This window comes from Cavia porcellus, unplaced genomic scaffold (assembly GCF_034190915.1).
Source record: "Cavia porcellus strain 051 isolate PalLab524CR breed Dunkin Hartley unplaced genomic scaffold, mCavPor4.1 scaffold_4, whole genome shotgun sequence".
NCBI classification, from domain to species: domain Eukaryota; kingdom Metazoa; phylum Chordata; class Mammalia; order Rodentia; family Caviidae; genus Cavia; species Cavia porcellus.
The window spans coordinates 101,530,325-101,555,842 of record NW_026947487.1 but is presented as its reverse complement, the minus strand read 5'-3'; the positions used below and the strand labels follow the sequence as shown (position 1 = coordinate 101,555,842).

The window sequence follows — 25,518 nt, the reverse complement described above, 5'->3', positions numbered from 1 at the left end:
TTATGGGGCTTTTTTTTTTTTTTTTTTTTTGGTCAGAAATCCTTAAGGTAGAAAAGTACTAAGTACTATCCTGGCAACAGTGCAAAAAGCATAGAATGAGTAGTGTGCATAAGATGGTCTGAATGTGTACCCCAAAATTCACATGCTTCATGAACCTTAATCACCATCTTGAGAATATTAACCATTGGGGTCCTTTAAGAGGTCACTGAGTCAAAATGGGAGAGTCTTTAAGAATGAGATTAAGGACCATAAAAGATATGGGCTGGGCATGGTGCTGCATGCTTGTAATCCCAGCACCCTACGAAATTGAAGCAGGAGGATCACACATTCAAGCCCAGCCTGGACCATTTAATGAATCTGGGAGGTCCTGCCTAAAAAATAAAAGATGCAATATGTATATGCACCAATTCCTGATGGTGAATGTACTTAATACATAACACAAATGTACACATAAAAATAAATAAAAATTTAAAAAAGACTGGGGCTGTAGCTCAGTTTAATGCCCTGGGTACAATCCCCAGAACAGGGGAAGAACAGGCCCTCACTAGACACTGATTCGACTGGCACTTGATCTTGGACTTCTCAGCCTCCAGAACTTTAAAAAATAAATATGTAAAATTTACAAATTACTCAGCCTGTGTTAAAAAGAAGAACTAGAAGTCTCTGAAAACACGAGTTAGGCTCTCTAGGCTCATGCAAAATTACAAGAGTAAAATCACTTTTCTTGTGTCTTTCTCAATCTATTTTCTTTTCAAAAGGAAAGAACTCAATTCCTTATCTCACATAAAATAACTCACAAGAACATATGAATGAACTTTCTACACCCAAAAGTATGGTTGATAATGACCATAACTTTTGAGATTTTTGTATATCACTAAATTCTATTTAATATTGAATATGGCATATTTCTAACTTACAATTAACTAGGAACTAACCTTACTAAAGGTTAAAATAGGTGTTTGAATTTTCTGTGTATTGAAGCCACAATACACAGAACAAATTAATAGTCCTCATCATACAGCCTATTAAAATGAAGGAAAAAAGTACATGAAAAAAAACCTAAAGGAGAGTACTATGAGGATCTCACGGAATGGACAGTTGCCTTCCCACTGAATAAGCCTTTACTGATCCTAAGAAAATGTGAGTAAAACACATCCCAAGTACACAATGTTCACGTCTCTTACTCATCAATGTTTAATATGTGCCACACTTCTTTCTTCTTTTTCTTCCTTCCTTCCTTTCTTTCCTTTTCTCTTCTCTCCCTTTTCTTTCTTTCTTTCTTCTTTTCTTTCCTTTTCTCTTCTCCTTTCTTTCTTTCTTTTTCTTTCTTTCAGCAGTCTGTAAGGTGAGTGGCTTTGCTTCACCACATGCTTTCTATCATGAATCTCTGCTTCACCACAGGACCAAAAACAATGGAGCCAACCATGAACTGAAACCTCTGAAACCATGAATCACAATAAATTTTTCCTCTTCATAAGCTGTTTTTTTCAAGTATTTTGTTACAGAAATGAAAAGCTAACGTGGATCTTTATATCTGAAGTGATTAATTTAAAAAACCCTCACACACAAAATACTATTGGGTATGAACTTAAAAACACATACAGAGAAGTGTTTCTCTCCGAAGTGTTCCAGTATATGATCTTAAGACTTGGTCCACTGAAATATATCTTTTTTTCCTGTACTGGTGTTCAAACCATGGGCCTCCTACATGTGAGTAGTTTAGCACTGAGCTATAACTTCAGCCTCTTTTATTTCATAACTTTTTGGTTTTTTGATTTTTTTGTTTTTCCTCCTTAACAATATTGAGACTGAATGGAGCTACATACCCAGTCTTTAAATTTTGCAATGAGCTACACAATTAGCCTTTAAAAATTTTTTTTTCATTTTGATACTGTAAGTCACTAAGTTGCCCAGGCTGGGCTCAAATTTGCAATCCTTTTGCTTCAGTCTTGTGCTGGGTTACAAAACCTACACCACCATGCCGAACACTTGAATAGTTTTATCTTTTTTTTTTTTAATTTTTGAGTCAGGGTTTTTACTATGCAGTTTAGGGTGGCCTTGAACTCACAGCAGTCCTCCTGCCTCAGCCTCCTGAGTGCTGGGATTACAGGTATGTGCCACCACACGAGTTCTTTATCTTTTTTAAATTATCAAAGTAACTGGCATTCTGTAAACATTTTACAATAGCACGTAACAGAGCAGATAAAGGCCTTCATGAGATGTGGAACAATATGAAAACACAGGATGTTCTCTTATAGTTACCATCATTCTGAAGTATCGCATTCTGTATATACATTTGTAGAGTATAATATATTTTCTTATCTTGTAAAATGAACTGAAGTACAAGAAATTGTATAAACAGAAAAAAAATCTTGAGATTTCCTTAGTGACACTTCACTTCTGTTCATCCTTTCTATTCAGTGATTCTTCAGCCAAAGATGTGTGAATACAGATCTTATAGTTTTCCCATAAAATTCTAATTTTTTTTTTTTTTTTTTTTTTTGAGACAGTAGGTAGTCTTGCCTCTCCTGGAACTCACTATGTAGCCCAAACTGGCCTCAAATTCATGGTAATCCTGAATGCTAAGATTATAGGCATTCCAATATTAACTTTAATTTTCAATAAAATAAATCCCTAGTAACCAGTATCAAAAAAAAAAAAAAAAAAAAAAAAAAACCTTGGAAATACTAGATGCAAGGGAAAAGACACAGAAATTATTCAAACAAAAAAGACTTTATAGCATATCCAAGAAACACAATGCCAGGCACACCCAATTATCTGTGGATAAGACAGGGAAGAAAGGAAGTTAATACTAAATACCATTATTCCTGCCTTACAAGGGGCCAAAAGACATAGCTGTTAAATATGAATTCTAAGCCAGGTGTGGTGGCATGTCTATAATCTTAGTCCTCTGGAAGGCTGAGGCAAGAGGAACACAAATTCAAGTCTAGCCTGGATAATTTAGCAATTTAGCAAGGGCTTGTTTCAAAAAAAAAAGGGGGGGTGGCTGGAAAGCTAGCTCAGTATAAAGGTCCTCGGTTCAATCCTTAGCACCACCAAAAAAAAAAAAAAAAAAAAAAAAAAAAGTCCAATAACTTCTTTTCCAGGATGAAACTAGGGTAACTACAGGTAAAATACATAGTACTTAATATTTCCTCCCTTGATCTCTAGGGTAGCAAACTGGATCATGTATGTTAGGATTTCCTTTTTAACTAAAGGGTTCCAATCTGTAAACATAGCTAATGATGTATAATTTGGGGCAACCGCCCCAAACCACCCAGCATTATGTTTTATATCTAGATGTCCTCATGTGCTCATGGGTGGGGTTTTTCAAAGGTGGATGGATCTAGGGTATGTGGTACTGGGATTAAGGGAGTATGATAACTAAACTAGGTTAGCATAGTTCTGGATGTTGGAAGGCCCACCTTGGGTATGGGTGGCACCACCTAAAAGGTTTACAGCCTAGATGGGAGGCTTGCTACTTGTCTTAGTTATTTTGCTCTCTTGAGACAAAATGCCCAATACCCAAAGTTAAAAAGGAGGAAAGATTCATTTAGCTCATAGTTTGTAGGGGTTTCAGTCCACAGTCAGCTGCCTCCAAGGCAGGGTGGCATGGCAGACAGGTATTGAGAGCTCGGCAAGGAGAAGGTAGCAAAACAAGGGATGACCGCAGCTCTTTCTATCCCTTCTATTGTATCCAGACTACTTAGGGCAGGTAGCACACATATCTTTAACCTCAGGATTACACCATGAATCAATCCCATATACTATAGATCCAGCCACTTCTGAAAAAGCCCCACCTATAATTGTATGTGACTTTGGAGGGACATCTAGACACAAGCCATAACACTACTTCTGCTTCACTGCCTCCTGCCTGCTCTGCCAGGATTGTTTCTCCTCTAGGATATCCCTCTGCCATGCCACACTGCTTTGAGTCAGATAACTATGGACTGAAACCTCTATAAACTGAGCCAAAAGAAGCTCTTCTTTCTTTAACTTGTGGGTGTCAGGTAGATAATCAGTTTACAAATATATAACAGTCTGAAAAAGATGTAACAGTAATATCACAGAATATCTTGGAATAATTTCTTCCCTAACTGGTACTCTGATCAACTTAGATAGGGGTTTGAATTAAGTAGAAAGGTAGTATGAAGCCAAGAAAGATGTAGTAAACTAGACAGTAGTATAACTTGTCTACGTCACAGACCATTTAGTTGGGGTACATAATAGAAAGGGCCATGGGGTGGGGATTTAGCTCAACAGCATAAGCACCTGCCTTATAAAGCAGGCAGTCGTGAGTTCAATCCCCGGTACCGATAAAAAGGAAAAAGACAAAAAAAAAAAAAAAAAAGAAAAGGCCAATGTTACAACTCTCCATATATTGGACTGAATGTTCTTTAATATGTTTTAGGTCTCCTAAAACTTAAATCTGCACCAGTTCATTTGTGTTGTAGACATTAACTGGAGATCCTTTCTTTTCACAGAGCAAAATTAATGAATCACCTATTCCTGTGAAGAATTTGATTCTGAAAGAATTTTAAATTCATTTTAGGAAAGGCCTGGGGTGCTGTATGTCAAAGGGACTGTGGTAAAGTCTATCTTCTTAGAACTATAGTACTGTCTCAACATGTTTTTCTTTTGAGGAGCAATAAAATTCCATATAAGGAAGAAAACCTGATGACATAAACCTAACGAATCTGGAGCCCAGTGGAAGATTCTGAGTGCTCCTGATGACTCTATGGAAGTAGCTGCAGCTCAGCAGCAATGCTGTCCACTTCTGTTTTCTCATCTCCCAAGCAAAGGAAAATTCTTAGTAGTCTCTTGCTTATAAGACAACATTAGGGGACGTTTCTTAATAATGGATTTTATTGTAATGGATTCCCTATTGCAATAAAAGGGAAAAGAAGGACTTATGTCCTTCTTGAAATGGGAAAGGTCAAAAATCCAAAGGTTAACATTATTTTTAGAAATTCTCATAACACATAAAATTCATGACCTATCCTTAGTTTGAATAGCAATCATTGTGCTACCTTTAATTACAAGCTCATAAAAGTAGGATGTGTGTTTATTCAAAATAAAGCTTAATAAGCAGTAAGACGTGGATTTACTCCTGCCTTCTCCATAATAATTGAAATGCAATTTGGGAAGGACAAGAATGAACCCTGGCTGCCAAAAAGAACGAGAGAGACAGGGTCAGAGACTAGAGTTCTTTAATCAAAAGGTAAATGACTATGAAGAAGTTTGCTGCTGGACATGGTGGTACAGGCCCATAACTCCAACATTCTGGAGGCTGAGCCAGTAGGATCCCTGTGAATTCAAGGCTAGCCTGGACTACACAGTGAGACCCTTTTGCAAAAGCAGAAGTTTGCCTACTCAGTCAAAACTGTCATACTGGTCAGGGATAACTGAAAGACTGGGCATAAGAAGGTACAGCTAAACATCATGGACACTCCAAGGAGGATGAACCAGGCTGGTTAACGTGTGTTGCTGCAGGGACCTGCTCCTAGCCTAGCTAGTTCTCCATCAGGGAGACGGACATGCTGAAGGAATTTTCCATCCAGGTATGAAGCATAAGTGGTGAAGGGAATTAACATTTTTCAAATATCTGTTACAGTCTAGGAATTTTATATAAGACATTTTATGTAAACTTTATGATCACTTGGCTAAAAAAGAAGCCAAAGCTTAAAGAATATGTTATTTTCCTAATATCACGTAGAAACCCTAAGCCTGCTTGGCTCCAAAGCCAATGATGTATCTACAACACAGCATAATTGCTGACATGATTCACCTGGGTCGATTTGGTGCAAGAGTCCTTTTTCTAGCCTGAAAGTCAATCTTGGACTGTCCTGATCACCTTACTTTGGTGACCTACTGTCCCTGGATCTTCTGGTTTCTCCTCAGCTGCAATGGGCTGGTGATTCCCAGGCTCTTGCCCCAAGTGTAGCTCCCAGGCCTGTTCTACATTGGAGAGACTGCGAGAGCCATATAGCTTACCCCACTACTGAGGGGGACTTAGAAAAAGCATGTCTGACATTGAGCAAGTTATAAACATGTAAGAGGAATTCAACAGAGTAACACCAGCATTCTCCTTAAGTGGAAAGAATGAGGAAAGGACTCAATAATAGATATTTCAAAAGGTAACTAATTTTTGGAAATTTTTTTTTGTTTTTTTTTGTTTTTTTTTTTTTTTAATTTTTTTTTTTAATCGGTACTGGGGATCAAACTCACGACTGCCTGCTTGCAAGGCAGGTGCTTATGCCACTGAGCTAAATCCCCAGCCCCTATTTTTGGAAATTTTTTCCCCAGCAACAGCACTCTACATTTTTTTTTTTTCCAAGCAAATATTAAACTTCACCTTTCTTCTCATAGTAAACACAGCAGATGGGTGGCAATTCACCCTCCACTCAGAACAGGGAGGCCAAGAGAAACCTATGATGAAATACTTTAGGAAAATTATCTGCAAAGATGATCAACTTTACATGAATGGTTAATAAGACTGACTGCTCACAATGTTTTAACCAACTCAAGATAATTATTTTGAAATAAAAAAATCTAAAATAATTGTTTAAACTTTTTTCTGACAATTTGAGAATAATTTCAAATGGTTTTTTTTTTTCTGTTTGTTTTTTGGTTTATTTTTATAGTACTGAAAATTGAGCCTAGGGGTACTCTACCACTGAGCTCCATCCCCAGCCCTTTTTAAAATTTATTTTGAAAAAAGTATTAATAATAAAATTTATTTTGAGACAGGTTCTCACTAAATTGCCCATGTTAGTGTCAAATTCCTTAGCCTCCCAAGTAGCTGGCATTACAAACACCCGACTGTTTGACAGTTTGATTTTTGAGAAGTGTTCTTGTTGATCAAAAGCATTTCTCTCAGTTCTATGCTGAGCTGTACACATTCCTGGCTGTTTTGTTTTGTTCTGAGGCAAGGTCTCCTCTCAGATGGTGATATTAAGTGTGCACTATCATTCCCTGCTCAGTTCTACTTTTCCATTTAATGCTGGTTAATACGTGGTGACTTAGTAACAGTCACCCAATTTTTGATCTATACTTGACCCAATTTAAAACCTATACTTGTTTCATAAAGTACTTAAAATTTCTTTGAGTAAATGTGTGTGTGCATGTGTGTATGTTAGTGAGAATTAAACTTGGGGTCTTGAACATGCTAGGTGGGCATTCTACCACTGGGTTATATAACCAGCCCTTAAATGGAAATAATTAATATTCTACTAACGATATTAAAACATGTTACATCTTTATCTTTCTAATCCTTTTTTTTTTTTTTTTTTTTGTATTGGTGGGGGTGTTGAGGCAGGATCTTGCTATGTAGTTCAGGCTGGTCTCAAACTCACTATATAGCCCAGACTGGTCTTGAATTCAAAGTGCTCCTCCTGCTTCCACATCCCTAGAATCAGAGGGGTGGACCACCACGCCCCACCCCTAATCCTATTTTGCCACTTTTCCTCTCATCCAGTGTCACATAAAAATCATAAAAATAACTTAGCCTGCAGCTTCAAGTACAGATCTATATTTTAGAGCTTACAAATTTATACGACTATATGTTTTAGATTGTGTATTTGTTAGTGCTAATGAGTAGTCCCAACTCTGTGACGATAAAAGTATTACAATGATAACTGCTCTCAAATGACACTCGGATGGTACTCCAAATTGTCCTCCTGGGATGTTACTGAGATGATGCTGAGTTTTTCTTTGACACTGGCCCCTGGGTTGTTTCCTCAGACGTACTACTACTATTTTCTATCTCTGTACAAAGCTGAGTGAAAATGGTCTTTGAATAGCACCTAATATTGGATGTGACTTCCAATATTTAAAAACACTGGTTTGTATGTGACAGAACTTTTGGTATGACATCACCCCATGGATGATCTATTATCAAAACTATAAACAGACACGACAGGCATGAGAAGCCCTCCTAGCATGCCAGAGATCTTCATGGCTTTAGACTACAAGGTATCATAGGAAATAGGAAATCCCAAAGATCTCTTGGAAAGAACACCAATAAAGAAAAGTTTTCACCTGGCATGGTAGTGTATGTCTATAATCTTAGCACTTGGGGGAGGACTGTCCCAAGTTTGAAGCCAGTATGAGCTACATAGTGAGTTCAAGTCCAGCCAAAACTATATAGAAAGACCCTAAAAAAAAAAAAAAAAAAAAAAAAAGAAAGAAAGAAAGAAAGAAAAGAAAGAAAAAATTTTCAACTAGTCAAATTTTTCCACGATTTTCATGAAACAAAAAAAGGAAAAAAATTCTCCATGATGAAAATGAGCCAGGCATAGTGGCACACACCTGTAATCCCAGAACTTGGGAGGCTAAGACCCTATATCCAAAAAAACAAAACAAAATAAATTAGTCTAGGAAAAAATACAATATTTAATGATAATAGATTTATATGAAGAATATATAAAGAGTTATCAATAAAGCAACAATTTAAAAATCCCAGTTAAAAAAAAGTATAGCCAATAAACACACAAGAAGGTGCTTGGCTTTTTGCGTACAGTATAGGGATTGAACCCAAGGCATCACCAAGCATAATACTGCTATGTTCTTATCCTTTTAATTAATTAATTACGTACCGGGGATTGAACGCACAACCTTACACTTGCCAAGCAGGCACTTATACCACTGAGCTACGTCCCCAGCCCTTATTTATTATTTTTGAGAAAAGTGCTCCACTAAATTACCCAGGCTGGCCTCAAACTTGTGATTCTCCTGCTGCAGTCGGGTCCCAAGTAGCTAGTGTTACAATTGGCATGCACTACCAAGCCTGGTTAGTATCTTTATTCATTAGGGAGACGGAAACTTAAAACCACCATCTACCCAAGAGCTAACACAAAATATAACACCTAATGTCACCAAGGATGTGGAGCAACTGGAACATTCACACATTGTTTTTGAGAGTTTAAAACAGTATGTCCATTCTAAGGAAGTGTTTGGTGTTTTCTTATAAAATTAACACATCTATTCTATAGCTCAATCTGACTCAAGTATTTACCCAAGAGAATGGAAAAACATAATAATTTTCCCCTTTCTCCTGATGTTTTCATTGTAGGAATAGGATAAAATTATTTAGCATATGACTTGGGTTTACTTTCCAATATTTAGTAACATGATAAATCTTCACTGTGAGTCACTTTCATTCACAGAAGTACAATGACTCGCAACCCCAAGTTACACAGTAATCAGTGGCAAAATTAATCACAACCTTAATCTACTCAACATTTTTCTCCTCCCTAACTGATTCTTTTTTGCTTAAGGGCAAGAGACTGCTTTCATAAATGTCACCTATGCCAATCTAAAGGTGATCAGCTAACATCTCTAATGAAAAGTGGAAGGGCAGAGGTGATTTATCTGCAAATCTACAACATAAAATCTTTCATCTGGCACTTCAGTGAAGCTTTATCTCAACAAAAATGTAGTTCACAAGGTACTGCACATCCTGGATTCCATCGGAAGCAAGATAACATCTGACTCACCAAAGAAATGATATCTAGAATATTTTTTACTGTTGAAAACTTTTGGTTAGCTTGTGAAGGGGTTGTTTAAAAAAACAACAAAATGTTTTGACTAAACTTTCAGCCTCTGCAATTTACTTAGTCAGTTTATATTAATTAAAACATATTTTTGAATCAGAATCTCATATGCATTTCAGGCTGGCCTTGAACAGCTTATGCACCCCATGGTCTCAAACTCATGATCCTTGTGCTTCAGATTCCCACATACTGAGTTTATAAGGATGTGTGCAGTCCTAAAGCATATTCGTAATATTACTTCATCCTTTATTCTGAATTCTCTCAGTATTTGTCTATTACTTATCATATATGAAATAATTTTGAGGTGTGTATGTATGTTTTATTAGTACTTTAAGTCTATTTTGGTTATTTGTCAAAAGTAGGGCCTATGAGGCTAACAGGTATTAAATGTGAGTTGATTAATCACATGGAGCTATGTGTTAAGCATGAAAAACTAGGGACAAAGACAAAAAGACATTAACTAGATTACTTTCAGCTACTTGAGTGCAGTTCAGTCCACACAGTATGAACTTGTCTCAAAATGATAATAACATTATTATTCTGCTGTTCTCCATAAGCCAGAGCTCTGGTAGGTAATGACCCAGGTCTAGATCACAGTCTCTACTATCTTGGTAACTGTGATAGATCAGAGTCCTTCCCTGAGATTGATATGCAGACCCTAGAAGAAAAGTCTTCTTGTTGTTGTTAAAAAAAAGTTATTAAATTAGAGCAATATATTACTAGAACTATTGGCAACACCTTAGCTGACTATACAGAATTAGATCCACCACAACAGGAACTGTTGCAACCAAGATAATTTGAGCCTTTGGATCCTACTGTACCTAAACCTAGATCCACCCCCAGTCTTAGTTAGGTGTTATATGAGGCCACACATTTCACTTTGGCTTAGTTTGTTTTGGGTTTCTGCAAACAAATAATTCTTACTAAAGAAAACCTGCATCTGTCTGGGTTTTTGTTGTTTGTTGGTTGGTTGGGTTTTTTTTGGGGGGGGGTATCTATTTTGGTAGAAAGAAGGTTTTTTGCCATCCCAATCCACCCACGACTTTAAGACCTGCCCTAAAGTCCATATATTTTTTTGTTGCCCTAGCTATAAGAACAGGTTCATAATGCAAATTCATAAGAAAGTGATATTTGATATATGAGTAAAGTGCCAGGGATTATAGCTCAGTGGCACAAGGTTGAGAGTTCAATCCCTGGTACAAAAAAAAAAAAAAAAAAAAAATCACTAAAATAAATGTTGAGAATAATTTAGTATTCACCTAAGAGTATCAAGTATTTTTGAAAAGCCCTAACTAGCATACTATACCTATACCCAAGCAAATTTATTGTTTTCTTTCACAGCTGTCTATAAGGTTTCTAAAGCTCTAAACTAACATGGTAGTTTCTCTCTCTCTCTCTCTCTCTCTCTCATCTCTTTCGTACTGGGATTTGAACTCACAACCTCATGCTTGCCAAGCAGACACTTATGACACTGAGCTAAACCCCCAGCCCTGGTTTCTCATTTAATCTCTAATGTTATGTACAATAAAGCAAAAGACGTCTGTTATTTATGTCTGCCAACATCACCTTGGTTATTCTTTGAAAAACCCTTTCAGTCCCTGTGGCTTCAGGTTCAAGATGAGTACCTAATGTAGGCTTGGCTCATCTGAATATCCAACACCTACTTGCCATATGATTGCAGTATGCATAGGTAAAGTAGTAGTATTTTTGGCTGAAATGAGTGAAAAAGTAATAGTATTAGTACTCTCCAGACTGATTACGGATTTAATATAATTTTAGTCAAAATCCTCAAGAACTTAAAAAAGATAAAATCATTTCAAATTTTATCTGGAGAAATGAGTCAACAATCACCTATTGTTATTTTTCAAAATTTCTCGGCTGGTACAACCTACTTGAATTGCCAGATATAATTTAAAGTTACAACATGCAATATGTTACATTATGAAACACTCATATAGAAACAATTGAAAATACAGAATCAAGTCACAGAATATAAAAATTTAAGTATAGCTGGGCATGGTAACATATACATGTAATCTTAGCACTCTGAGACTGAATCAGAGGATTACCAATTTTTGTTTTGTTTTGTTTTTGAGATAGGGTCTCGTTATATGGTTCGGGCTGGCTTTTGAACTTGCTATATAGGCCATGTTGGCCTTAAACTCATGGTGATCCTTTTGCCAAAGCCTCCAGAATGGCATTTCAGGTGTGTACCACCATGTCCAACCTGGATTACAAATCTGAGCCCTGCCTGGACCACAAATTTGAAGTCAGACTGGGAAATTTAGCAATTCAGTGAGGATCTATCTCAAAATAAAAGATGAAAAAGGGTAGGGAATGTTAAGGTCCTGAGTTTAATCCCCAAAGCTCCACTGAAAATGGATGAGGAGCCAGGTGTGGTGGTGCATGCCTATGATCCCAGCACTCAGAAGGTTGAGGCAGGAGGATTGCCAGAAGTTTGAGGCCAGCCTGAGCTACACAGTGAGTCCCAGGCCCAGCCTGAACTACACAGCAAGACCCCGTCTCACCCCCACCCCTCAAAAACAAAAACCAGAAAATGGATGAGGAAAGAACAGATCATTCTTAGCACACAGGTTACAAGTGTACCGTACATCACTCTGCTGCAGACATCACTTTATTTTTATTTTTGGTACTGAAAACTGAACTCAGATTCTGCATTACACTACTTTCCCAGCCCTTTTTTATTTTATATTTTGAGACGGGATCTTGTAAACTGCTAACATGCCCAGGCTTGGCTTGAACTTGCAATCTCCCTACCTCATCCTCCCAAAGGCACTGGGATTACAAGTGTGTAACACCCCATCTAGCTCAGATATCACTTTAGTTAAGCATAGCTCTCCCCGTCCCAGACAGGGTCTCACCATGTAATTCAGGATGGCCTTGAGCTTACTATGTAGCCCACACTGACCTGGAACTCACAGCAATCCACCTGCTTCAGTCTCCCAAATGCTGGGATCATAGGCCTGGGCCACCAAGCCCAGCCCTAAGCATAACATCCATTCCAGCCACACCTAGATAAGGCTTGGAACCCTTCCCTACATGGAATTCTAGGCAGCCACCATCAATCTTACAGACTTAGCACGCAAGACGATTACTTGACAAGTAATGCTGAGACAATCAGTTAACTGTTTGGAAAAATAAAAGTTAAGTCTTCACGGCATACCCTATGCCAGAATGAGTTGTACATGAAGAATTAAGCTTAAAAAATGAAACCTTAAAAGGACTAGAACAAAGCTGCTGCAAAAGATACTCCCAGAAACAGAAACTCTGAGATGAGAGAAAATGAAAGAGCAAGTGGCCAGTCCTTAGTATTGCCTTAGTTTCTGAAATTTCTGAGGCTCAGCTCCTGGAGGTTTGAGATCTGGGGTACAATACCTCCACCCTTTTATCTGAACTAGTTTGAATGGGCTTCTATGCATTGAAGTCCAATGGGCACATGCATTTTTATTAATTTCTAAAGGCTGATTAACATACTTTACTATATAAAGTTATAGTCTTTTAGAGACTTATTAATAAGTGAAAAATTGAAGCTTCCCATGTTAAGTGGGAGGTATAACATTTCTTTTTTTTTTTTTTTTTTTTTGTCTTTTTCCTTTTTATCGGTACCAGGGATCGAACTCACGACTGCCTGCTTACAAGGCAGGTGCTTATGCCGCTGAGCTAAATCCCCAGCCCCAGGAGGTATAACATTTCATATATATGACAGATAAATATATGACAGAAAAAATACTATTCGACTTTCTGATCTCTTTATACCATTGAGTTTATTTTCATAAAACATTCTAAACAGTTTGTAAATTTAAAAACAAAAGGATAAAAAAAAAAGGACCAGACAATGACAGAAGAACTAATTTTTAAAAGTGTGTACTCTCTAAAAGGCAATAATCACTGACAGTTTATTCATATGCAAAACATGTCTTTTGCTTTTGTTTTTGTCATAGAACCAGGGATAGAATGCAGGGAGCACTGAGCTATGTCTTTGTCTTGGTGAGTAGGTGGGTAGGTCTGTCTCACTGTCTCTTTCTTTTGAGATGGGGATCTTGGTATGTAGTCTAGGCTGGCCACCAATTTGCAGCAACCCTCCTGCCTCAGACTAAATCCTAGGATTACAGGTATGTGTCACCATAACTTTTACTTAATTTTTTTTTTTTTTTGAGCCTGTAACTTCCTGGATAGTTGAGATTATTGGCATGTACTTACCACTTCTGTCAATGACTTTTGTTTTGTTTTGGTATTGGAGACTGAACTAGTGCTTTTGTGCTGAGCTACATCCACAGACATATTCTAGTTTTGAGACAGGGTCTCATCAAATCAGCAAATTGCCTAGGATGGATTTGAACTCTCAATTCTCCTGCCTCACTTACCCAAAGTGCTGGGATTGCAGGAAGGTCTTGATTAGTTTTCTAGAATTTTTGTTGTAGGGTTTTTTTTTAGGGGGGGAGGTGTTTTATTTTGGTTTGTTTTTTTGAGACACGGGTCTTGTTATGCAGTCCAGGCAATGGAACTCAAGGCAATTCTGCCTCAGCTTTCCAAATGCTGGGATTATAGGCGTGCACCTCTATAACTTGATATGCACCTGGTTTTGACTTTTGTTTTTACACCAAAATCAAACACAAATTATATAGAAATCAATGAATTTTGCTCAGAAAGGTATATTGATTGTATTTCTCCAGGAAAAAAATATTAAACACAAGAGAAGGCACACTCATTTCTCCAGAAGAATTCAAAAGCTTTCTCTAACCTAGAAAAAACTTTTTAAAATAATATGCCTTCATTCTATCTGACCAGACACAGTGTAAGGTTTACAAACTAAAATTTTTCTCCCCAAATTCTACAGACAGCAGACAAATTACATTGCCTAAATTCTGAAGGATACGAGCGTATCACCTTCCAAACTATTCCATGATTTTCGCTGGTAACCATTCTTCTATTATCTCTATGTCCAATCTGCCACTATATCTTATCATATCTTTCTTTAAAACGGTGACTCAATTTTAAACTCCCATGTTTCTACACGATCAAACACTTGTGCTCAGAATCAGAAACACTGCACAAATGTCTCCATAAATCTTATTCTTTAGGTGCACAGGCAATTGGAAGTAGGCTTTCTAGGAAGGAAAAAGCACCAGCAGGTTGTTTATTTTATGTCCTCTAACAAAAATCACCCATTTTCAAGTGTTTCTTGAATTAAATCTTCTTCTGTATTCCTATTGGGGCAGCCACCAGTCCCTCTGCTGATTATCACCTGTGATTTGGATTACTTTTTACTACAGCTGTCCTTTCCCTACCTTCAGTCTTTTCCTTTTTGAGCTGCATCCAGTGCACTTATGCTGCCAACCCCAAATTCTGTTCCCATCATGTCACTTCCTGACTCAAAAACAGATTGCATCAGTTCCCCACCCCTTCTATCTATTCCACCTCTCCACCATTCTGCTGATCTCTTTTTCCCTTGCTGTATAAGTATGTCCCAGCTCTTTCCTACTTCAAATACAAAACAAACAACCATAAAAGTAAACCTTGCTTGGACATGTCATTCAATGCTTTTTACTACATTTGCTGCTTTTATTTTGCTGATCTTTTTAATGGCATTATCTACTCACTGCTTTCTGCTTCCCATATCCTGCTAAAGCAGCTCTTACGAAGAGAGCCAAAGATATTCTCTGATTATCAAATCCAATGAATTTTTTAGTTCTCAATGTCCCTTTTTCTCTAAACTCTTGCCTATGTGACCACCACTATACATTTTTTCCATTTTCTTTAGATTCTTCCAACTTCCCAGGCCACCCCTTTCTAATTTCTCTCCTCTACTCTGGCTTTAAATGTAGGGGTTCAAGACCAATCCTGGTGTCAGGCATGGCAGTACATGCCTATAGTTCCAGCACTCAGGAGGCTGAGGCAGGACGATGGCTTGGAGTTCAAGGCCAGCCTGTGCTACACAGTGAGTTCAAAGCCAGCCTGAACTACAAAGTGGGAAGCTGTCTCAGAGAGAAGAGGATGGGGGAAGACACAGACAGACAGACAGAGACAGAGACGCAGAGAGACTGAGATTGACTCATTCTGCTTCTACTTCCCTTTTCCATTTGCATTCCTCTTGATGGCTACATTCAAACCCCTGATTTCAATTACCACCTCTATCATGAAATCTCACAAATCTTCATCACAGTTTTCACATTTTAGAACCTGCACATCCAAGCAACTACTGGCCTTTTCTACCAGCATGTTACGCAGGTAACTCAAATTCAACATGTTCTAAACCAAGTCTCTTATCTCCATTTAAATCTGGTTTTCTCTCCCTCTTTATTTTGGTTTCATAGCTATTCAGTTTCCCAAGTCAGAAATCCAGGACTTTTCTCCTCTACTTCTCTCTCTTCTTAAAGCCCAAATATTTAGACCTATTGTCTCCATTTCTTTTAATATTTTTCAGTTTCACACTGTATCTTATCCAGTCTCATTATCCTTATGGCAACCACATAGTCTCCTAATTGCTTTCCTTTACCTCATGTCTTGAGCTCCTACCATCCACCTGCTGCCCTCAACCTTCTACATTATTCCTTTATCTAGAGCAGTTTGGCACAAATACAGAGATAGCACTTACCTAAAAATCTGAGTATACACTCTCAGTAAGTGAACAGTTATTAAAGCATACATACAACACATAAAATACAGAAATCAAGAAACAATGAAGCTGGGCATGGTGGTGCACACCTGTAATCCCAGCACTTAGGAGGCTGAGGCAGGAGGATCACTGACAGGACAGTCTGGGCTATGTATTGAGTTCAAAGCCAGCCTGAATTATCTTACGTGGAAAAAAAAAGAGAGAAAGATGAAATATATACATCCCTAATGAAGTCATTTTATCATTAGTTACTATATAACTCAAAGTATAATATACCCTCAGCATGCAGCTTATTATTGATGACTATGCATGTACATTGCATTTCAAATAATTGGAGTAGGGATGTAGCTCAGTGGTAGAGCCCTTGCCTAGCATGTGGAAGGCCCTGGGTTGAATCCCTAGTAGTTGGGGGGAAAAAAAAAATCAAAATGATGTCTTTTCTTGGTAGACTGGATATTGGACATAGAGCCTTTGTACTCATCTATATACCCAGTCATTTTTCTTTTTTTATTTTGAGACAGGATCTCACTGAGCTGTTCAGGCATGTGCAACCTTGATGTATGGTTTCTTTGGACAAACTTGTAAGCTACATGATTATTTTATGAAGATTAATTTAGCCAAAAGTAGATCATATAATAAATCTATTCAATTTGGGTCAAGTAAACCATGACAAATTGTAATTTGTTAATAGCACGTGAATTAGGAAACTCTCCTTTGTGGGCCTGATGGTGAACGCTTATAATCCCAGCACCTGAGAGACCAAGGCAGGTTGATGACAAACTTGATACTAGTCCAGGAAACTTAGTGATTCTACTTCAAAAAAAAAATTTGTTTTTTTGGTCTTTTTCATTTTTATCGGTACCAGGGATTGAACTCACGACTGCCTGCTTGCAAGGCAGGTGTTTATGCCGCTAAATCCCCAGCCCCCCTACTCAAAAATTTAAAAAAATAATTAAATAAAGGAAAAGGCCTTCAAATATAGCTCAGTAAAAGGCCCTAGGTTCCATCACCAATACTTTAAAAAAAAAAACAAGAGCTGAGGATTTAGCTTAGCACCGCAAGTGCCTGTCTGGGAAGCTCAAGGTCATGAGTTTGATCCCTTATACCATAAAAAAAAAAAAAAAAAAAATCTGAACAAGGTGGCAGGTACCTGCCCTTCCAGCAATCAGAATGCAAGATGATTGCAAGTTCAAGACCTGGTCTAAACTAGCAAGACTCCAATTCAAAAAAACAACAATAAAAACAAAACATCCCTTCCTAGACACAATAACAAAAGAAAACAAATGAAGCCAAAACAAAACAAAAAAACAACCTACTTTGTGAGGCATCCATTCCACCCTTGGGACATTATCTAACATATTGAGTGTGTAATGGCATTACCTTGTAAGACTGAGAGAACCACTTATTTATACATTAAATATTAATAAAGTTCAACTTACTCAATTTTTTTCAAATTAAAAAAATGTAAATGCAAACACACCTAAGAGACCACTGTTTAGCACTGGGAACAAACCTTGATGATCTAGCCTCTGCCCACTGTCCCTGTTTGGCAGTGGGTACTTAAATAAATGTTCACTGACATAACAAAAAAGGCCCAAATTCTTCAGGCTGGTCTTCAAAGTCTTGCATTAATCTAGCTCCAACCTGTCTACACAACTTTACTTTCTTTCCCAAGTTTATACTGAGTAGTCCTTTCTTCCTCTCGTTTTGCATCATGTTACATTCATACTGACCCCTCAATCTGGGGCTGCTTTGCAGCTACAGAGAAACAGCTGTCCTTGAAGCCTTAGCTCAAATTCTCCTTTCCCCCAGGAAGTCATTCCCAACCCCCCTCCCCATCATCCCCTCAGAGAAGCGAGCAGAGCAAGTGCTACACATTTCAGCAACTACTCTCTAGGGGTACTCTTCCTTCACTCTTTTTTTGATGCCAGTGGCCATCTTCAGCTTCTTTTGTACACTGATCTCACAGCACACTGCAGCATATTGAGATGTGGGAGATTCTAAAAGATTTGACTGCCTGGTTATAGGTGGCATGGAAAAGGGAGGGGGAAGCACTGGATTTAGTACATGTGCCACCACTAATTTGTTAGAGGACTTTAATTGTGTCATTCTGTTTGCTCATTCCTCCTTTGTAACATGAGAATTCACAACTTTTAGAATTCCAGCTAAGATATTCCCTTTATGTAAAGAGAACATTAAAATGTCTCCCCCACAAAACAATGGGTTTGGTAGCACATGCCTATAACCTCAGCATGTGCTACTTGGGAGGCTGCAGCAGGAGAATCTTGAGACCAAGGCTAACCTGGGTTACACATCCAGAAATAAAAGGTAACAACCACCACTAAAACAACAAACTGTGTAGATAATTTGAAAACTCTGATAAAAATAAACCCAAGGTCCTACTATTTAGTGGAAAATACAAAGTGAGCAACATTATCTTTTCAGTTAGCCTGTGATATAAACCAGCCAAGAACACTGGATCCTTGGTCAGCTCAGAACAGAAGCTGTTCCACTGTCCTGTGCCACAGGCCGTACCTCATTCATTCCTCCTGAACAAAGGCCCACATCTGATAGCAGAATAACCTTTCCACAGGAAGAGCTACATAGCTGAAGTCACTGAGTTATCAACTGAGATACAGTAAAGTCTTATGTTCCTAAAAAAATTGCTTAGCATTTTCATAACCAATCAAGTTCCCAAGTTTTGGTAATAATTTGGAGGCCATATTTTAGGGATGCTACTATTTCTCGTATCAGCACCAATCATTCAAGCAAAACAGAAAGACTAAAAAGCAGAGAAACACAAGCTTCTAAATAATTTATTCTTCAAGAGCTAGGAAAGTAAGATTTATCAGGCTGGCTTGTTGTGGCTCTTGGGAGGCTGAGGCAAGCGGGTCACCACAAGTTCACAGTCACCTTGGGGTACACAGTGAATTCAAGGACAATCTAAACTACTGAGGGAGACCCTGGCTCAAAAACACAAAACAAGGCTGGGAATATTGGAATGTGAGGCTGAGGCTGGAGGATCATCACAAATTCAAGGCCAGCCTGGGCTACATACTGAGACTGTCTTAAAAAACCAACCAACCAACCAACCAACCAACCAACCAACAAGATTAGAAAGTTGTCTGCTTTCAAAAAGTATAAATTCATGACTGGGAATGTAGCTCAGATAGAGAACTTGTCTGTATACAAGATTTTGGATTCAGTACACAGCAGCACACATTAAAAAAAAAAAAAAAAAACAGAAGTAAAACTAACTTCTTTACCCAAAACGATGGTGAACCTTCTGGAGCTTTCAATGATACAAACAACCCACTGTGGCACATGTGCCACCACTGACCTTTTCAGTTCTTATCTCATATATCTTTTCCATGAAACGGAATCTTGGGTTTTGTTTTAACAGCTTGCTCTCTTGGCTGAAGAGTGCCTTTGTGAATGCACTGCACATCTTCGTGACCCTGTCCTACCTTCCTCAGACAATTTTATTGTTGCTCACTGCTATACTCCCAGTGCCTAATAAAGAAACCAACTGTCAGATGAGTAACTATGAGGGAGATATTATTACCCTTCTGGTTCTACAGATGAGCATGTCCCAAGATGAAGTCACTTGCCTAGTGGTTACAAACCTCCGGCCAGAAACAAACCCACGTCTGACCACAAAGTCTTTACTTGTTCTCTACTCCTACAGGGCGCTAAGTCCATGTCTCCTACCTCTGTGCCTTGACTGGTGGCAGCTATGTCAGGAGAAAACTCAATTGAAGCACTAACTTCTCCATCAACTTTTTCCTGAGCATTTGCAACCTCTAATTCCCACTTTGGACCCGCATAGATCTCTCTCTCTGTTATGCTGTGCACCCTCTCTCTAGACTTAGTCCTAAAGTTTGGGGGTTTTTTTCTTTTTGCATTTAAAAAAATTTCATGGGTATTTTTAGATACATACAATAAATTCACCATAGGGAATTTATTATGCCTCTACATGATATATCTTCTTTTTCACCCATTCCCCTCCCCTTCCTTCAACCCCTTGTCCTTTACTAGTTTTGTTTTCTTATCCCTTTCCTTCTCTTATCTCAACTCTAAATTTCCCCAAGGCAGGAATCAGGTAACTTCATGTGCCTCTGGCTCAGAGAGAGGTGAATTTGCTGCTAACATCTTAAGAGTGCACAGGACAAGCTCCTACAAAAGAATAATCTGGCCCCAAATCTGAGTACTGCAAAAAAATTTCTTTCTTGGAGTCAAGGTTGTAGCGCCTCTCCTTTATGCATGCAGGAAATGTGAATTTCCGTAGAGAACAGCAGTAATTGGGGTGGTAGGAGGATGGAGCCATGGAAAATACCACAAATTAAATCAATGCTCTCTTTAAGGAGTCCTTTTTTTTTAAGGATCCTGTTTTTAGCCACCCTCATTCCATGTTCCCTTATATTGTTACAGTCATACTGTTTAGCTAAACTATAAGCATTCTACTTTTCATCAGTCTTCTAATGTGGGTAACTGCACTGTCCCTAGCTGATTACACCATTTTTTGGCCAGAATGGTTGGACATAAACTAAAAAAAAAAAAAAAAAATTCACTAACCAAATGAAATTCACTAACCAATTCACCTCCTAAGAGAGAGGGGGGGGGGAGGGGAGGGAAGAGGGAGAGAGAGAGAGAAAGGAGGGAGAAGGGAGGGAGCAAAGGAGGGAAAGAGTTGAGCTGGCTGTGGTGGCACACATCTGTAATCCCAGAACCTAGGGGACTGAGGCAGGAAAAATCACCAGAAGTTGTGGTCACACTGGGTTACATAGTGAGTTCCAAGACTACTAGCCATCAAAAGAAAGAAAGAAAGAAAGAGAGAAAGAAAGGAAGAAAGAAAGAAAGACAGAAAGAAAGAAAGAAAGAGGGGCTGGGGATTTAGTTCAGTGGTATAAGCGCCTGTTTTGCAAGTGTGCAGTCGTGAGTTCTATCCTTGGTACCGATAAATTAAAAAAAAAGAAAACAGAAAGTTTAGAACAAATGTTTGATGATGAATATTTCTACCCTACCCCCCAAAAAGAGCTGAATGATGGATGAATGAATGAGAAAACTCTCCAAATCCTTGAGATAAAAAAGAACTCTCTTAACTCAGTTGCCCAACCTTAGAGACACAGCTTTCCTTGGCACAGGGGTGGCAAGAGGATGCCTGAAGTTCCCTGCCCACACCCTAAAAAAAAAAAAAAAACCAGCAGTGTGCCAGGTTAAGGCAAGCTTCTCAAATTTTTGGGTATCAAATGGAAGGACAATGTAGTTTGAAAACTTTTAATCACTGAGAATAAACTACCTTTTAATTTATTTATTTAGAGACAGGCTGGCCACAAACTCACAGGGATCCTCCGGCATCTGGAGTGCTGGGATTATAGGCATGTAGCACCATGCCTAGTCTTTTTTTTTTTTTTTTTTTTGTCTTTTTCTTTTTTTATCAGTACCAGGGATTGAACTCAGGACCACACACTTGCAAGCCAGGTGCTTATGCTGCTGAGCTAAATCCCCAGCCCCCGACCAGCCTTATTTTTTTAAAAAAATTTGAAACAGAATCTCACTATATGTTGTTCAGGGTGCATTGAATTACTGGGCTCAAGCAACCCTCCTGTCTTAGCCTCCCACACAGTTGGGATGTCAGGTATGGGCTAAACTCTTTAAAAAGTGGCCTTCTGGGTAGGACACCAGCTGTCAATTTTAAATGCCTGGTTCATTAAATTTTCCATGATTTTGTGTATTTTAAGCAATTTTATTTTTATATCCCTTGCTTTAAAAATATACCAGCATAGCTGGGTGTGGTGGCATGTGCCTGTAATGCCAGCACTTGGGAGGCTGAGGCAGGAGGATCACTGAAAGTCTGAGGCCAGCCTGGGCTACACAGTGAATTCAAGGCTAGACTGGACTATGTATCAAGACTCTGTCTCAAAAAAACCCAAAAAACCCAAAACCCCAAACCAAACCAAAAAAACCCACCAGCATAAACCCACAAACTTTCCCACACCTATGAGGACAAAAGCTGCTTGCCCTGTACAAAGTGGGAAAATAAAGTAGAAAAAAATGTCTTAGATAATAAGGCATTTGATAAACATTATTCTACTGTCATCTGTAAATCTTTATAAAAGCAACTGGGTCTATTTTAAATTAATAAATACTAGGAAGCATTACTAGATGGTTTTTATTTCACTAGTATAAATAATGGGTTCAAACTATAAACAAGAAGTTTCTGTTTTATTTTTTCAATAGAATATAAAAGGTTGAATTGTCTACCTATCACTGGAGTCCTACATAAATTATATGAACTTCAAAAACAAAATTTTTTTTTGTCTTCTTGGGACAGTTTCATTATGCAGTTCAGGCTGGCCTTGACCTTACTTTGTAGCCCACACTGGCCTCCAACTCACAGTGATCCTCTTGCCTCAGCCTCCTGAGTGTTGGGATTACAGGTGTGACACTACATCCTGCCAACATTCAGTATTCTGTGTTGAAGAATTTGTAACCAAATGCTTGGCTACACCAATTTTAAAGAACACGTTTAAAATAACAGTTTTTTTTTATAAACACACAAAGCCAAAATCTGCAATTTTATTCCTTTTCTTACTCTATATGTAGTTCAGACTGGTCTGGAACTATGTAGTCCAAGCTGGCCTTGAACTCAAGATGATTGTCCTGCCTCAACCTTCCAGGTGCTGAGATCACAGAGGCTTAATTTTATTCCTTTTATTATCTCTAATTTGTGAGCAGTGTCTAGCTGTATCTATAAGTAGGACATAATTAAGATTTATAAATAGGATAATGTAAAGGTGGGACACTGGAAAATTTCACAACTGAAGCATATGAAGTCATTTCTTTGCAAACTTCCAACTATTCATAAGCAGATTTAGTTTTTAAAAAATGAAAATATTTTGCCAGTTCCACTTCTGGCTTTTTGGTTTGATGACTGGCTCCACCTCAACCCACCTTGGCCCTTCCCTCCAGTTCTTCCAGAGCCAGGAATCCCTCCTCCTGACTCATCTTTGCCTATCTTCCCCACCCTGCTCCCATCCAGGGGTACCTGACTCAAGATTGGGCTTTTTGAAAACAGTCTCCCCGTGCAAGCCCATTTCCACCAACTACTTCCTAACTGTATTCCCGCAGCATTTATATACAGTTTGCAACACATAGGTCATGTTTTTTTTTTCTTATTAGTTATTTTGCATTTCTAAAATCATTTCCCCAATTATAGACTAAGTAGGGACAGCATTTTCTTTTATGTTTTCTTCTGTACAGCCCCAATAAATGCTTCTGCAAAGACTGAATCACCAGTGACAGCAAGCAGATTGCTCAAAACATTAAATCAACTGACTTTTCATTTACAAAACTATCACTGCTGCACGTGACAGCATACACCTGTAATTCCTGCACGTGGGAGGCTGAGGTAGGAACATCGCTGGGAGTTCGAGACCAGCCTGGGTTAGACAGTAAGTTCAAGGCAGCCTGGACTACATAGTGAGACCCTGACTCAAAAAAGAACAAAAAATTCTATCACCTCCAAAATGCAGGCGTCTTTGGAGATGAAATTTAACTTATTAGTTCCATAAATTCATCATTAAAAAAAAAACAACAGGTCGGGGGGCTGGGGATTTAGCTCAGCGGCATAAGCGCCTATCTTGCAAGCAGGCAGTCGCGAGTTCGATCCCCGGTACCGATAAAAAGGAAACACACACACACACACACACAAAACAAAAACAGGTCACGGATCACCTATATACTTAAAATAATCCTGGCTATTCATATCTATCTTGCGATGTATCATTCATAAAGTCTACTACTCTTAAGGCAGCAAGCCTGTGAGTAGTAGGAAGCTGATACCAGTCTCTTGCAAAAGAGGCAAAACTGTAGTTGGCAGTAATGTTCAAACACGTGAGCCTCCACTGTTAAACAAGGCTCATTAACCACACAAACTTGCTGTTTCAGCTCTCTAGCTTCAATGAAGTGCTATGATCTCCTTGGGTTATTGTTGAGAGCCAATGACGGGTTAAATTCCCATAAATTAACCAGCGCTCTGGTGGTTTGCCCAAACATACCGCTGGCACTGGCGTGGACGAACTTCATTTATTTATTTATTTTTAAATAGATGCACCCGCCTGGGGAGCCAGGAGTAAAGAAAGCTCCAACCCCGCACTTCTCAACAGGCAAAAGGAGATCTAGAGAACTCAGGGCCTCCCCTTAGTTCTTAGTGTCAGCTTATCGTGCAGAGCGGGGAAAGTAACACGCGGCTACTTCTGACTAAATCTCAATCGAGTGTGCCTTAGGGGCTGCAAGAAATACTTCGATGGTCGCCCAACTTTTCCTACAAGGAGCATCACTTTTTCCATACTCAGAGCCCTAGGAAAGAGGAACCGCAGAAAAGGTGGCAGAAACAAAGTGCGCCCGCGAACCCAGGCCGCGGCCGCCCGCCCGCCCGCGGGGCTCGCTCACCCTCCAGCAGCACTTCCTTGCCCGCGCGCTTCAGCGCCTGCACGGCCTGGTCGTGGGTGGCCTGGCGCAGGTCCGTGCCGTTCACCGACAGGATGGCGTCGCCCAGCAGCAGCGCCCGGCTCTGGTCGGCCGCCAGCCCCGGGAAGATCTTGGAGATGAGGATCGGCATCCGGTTTTCGCGGCCGCCCTTGATGCTGATGCCCAGGCCGCCCGCCTCCTGCTTTATCACCCGCACCCGGCGCACCGGCGGCGACGCGCCCGCCTCACCCGTGGAGCCCCGCAGCGGCGCGGGAGGACTCGGGGGCCCCAGGCCTCGGCTCGGGCTCCCCGGCAGCGAGTCGCCGGCGCCGCCGCCGTTCGGGAGGCCGTTAAAGGCGGCCGCCGCCGGCCCCAGGGAGGGCTCGGGTTCAGCCGCCGCGGCGTCGCCCGTCAGGGTCAGGCTCTCCCCGCTCAGCTCTGCTACCACTCGAACCCAGCGCTCTCTCAGGAGCAGCTCCACCAGCCCCGCTTTGGTGGCCCGCGTCCACACCGCCATGGCCGGCCCCGCTCCCGCCGCCGCAGTCGCCGCAGCTACCCTCATTCCAGTCAGACAGCCTCTGCGCTTCCCCCTTCCCGCTCGAGGGGGCGGGCCCAGCCACTCCCCCATGGCGATTTATTATTCATGAGGGCCACGCCCACCTCCCAGAGGGGCGGGGAGAGGCCGGCGCGGCAGTTTCCGGGAGGGGAAAATGCGGTCCGGTCTCTAACAGCACACCAGATTTGGGTGGCTCCACTCTGCAGGAGTCCCACTTAACATAATCACCTTGCTGGTTCCCCATGGGTCCCCAGACTCTGGACTTCTATCAAGGGCCCAGGAAGCAAACGCAACACGGA

General features: G+C 39.7%; 1 protein-coding gene across 1 annotated transcript in view; it reads right to left on the bottom strand.

Moving 5' to 3' along the window:
* Window positions 1-25,262, bottom strand: part of Sntb2 (syntrophin beta 2) — a 111,708-nt gene extending 86,446 nt beyond the window's left edge. The window contains exon 1 of the mRNA XM_003471989.4: window positions 24,646-25,262. Within this exon, the coding sequence (XP_003472037.1) occupies window positions 24,646-25,225 (580 nt within the window). The 5' untranslated portion in view covers window positions 25,226-25,262. The remainder of the gene's footprint in view (window positions 1-24,645) is intronic.
* Window positions 25,263-25,518: the final 256 nt, after the last annotated feature.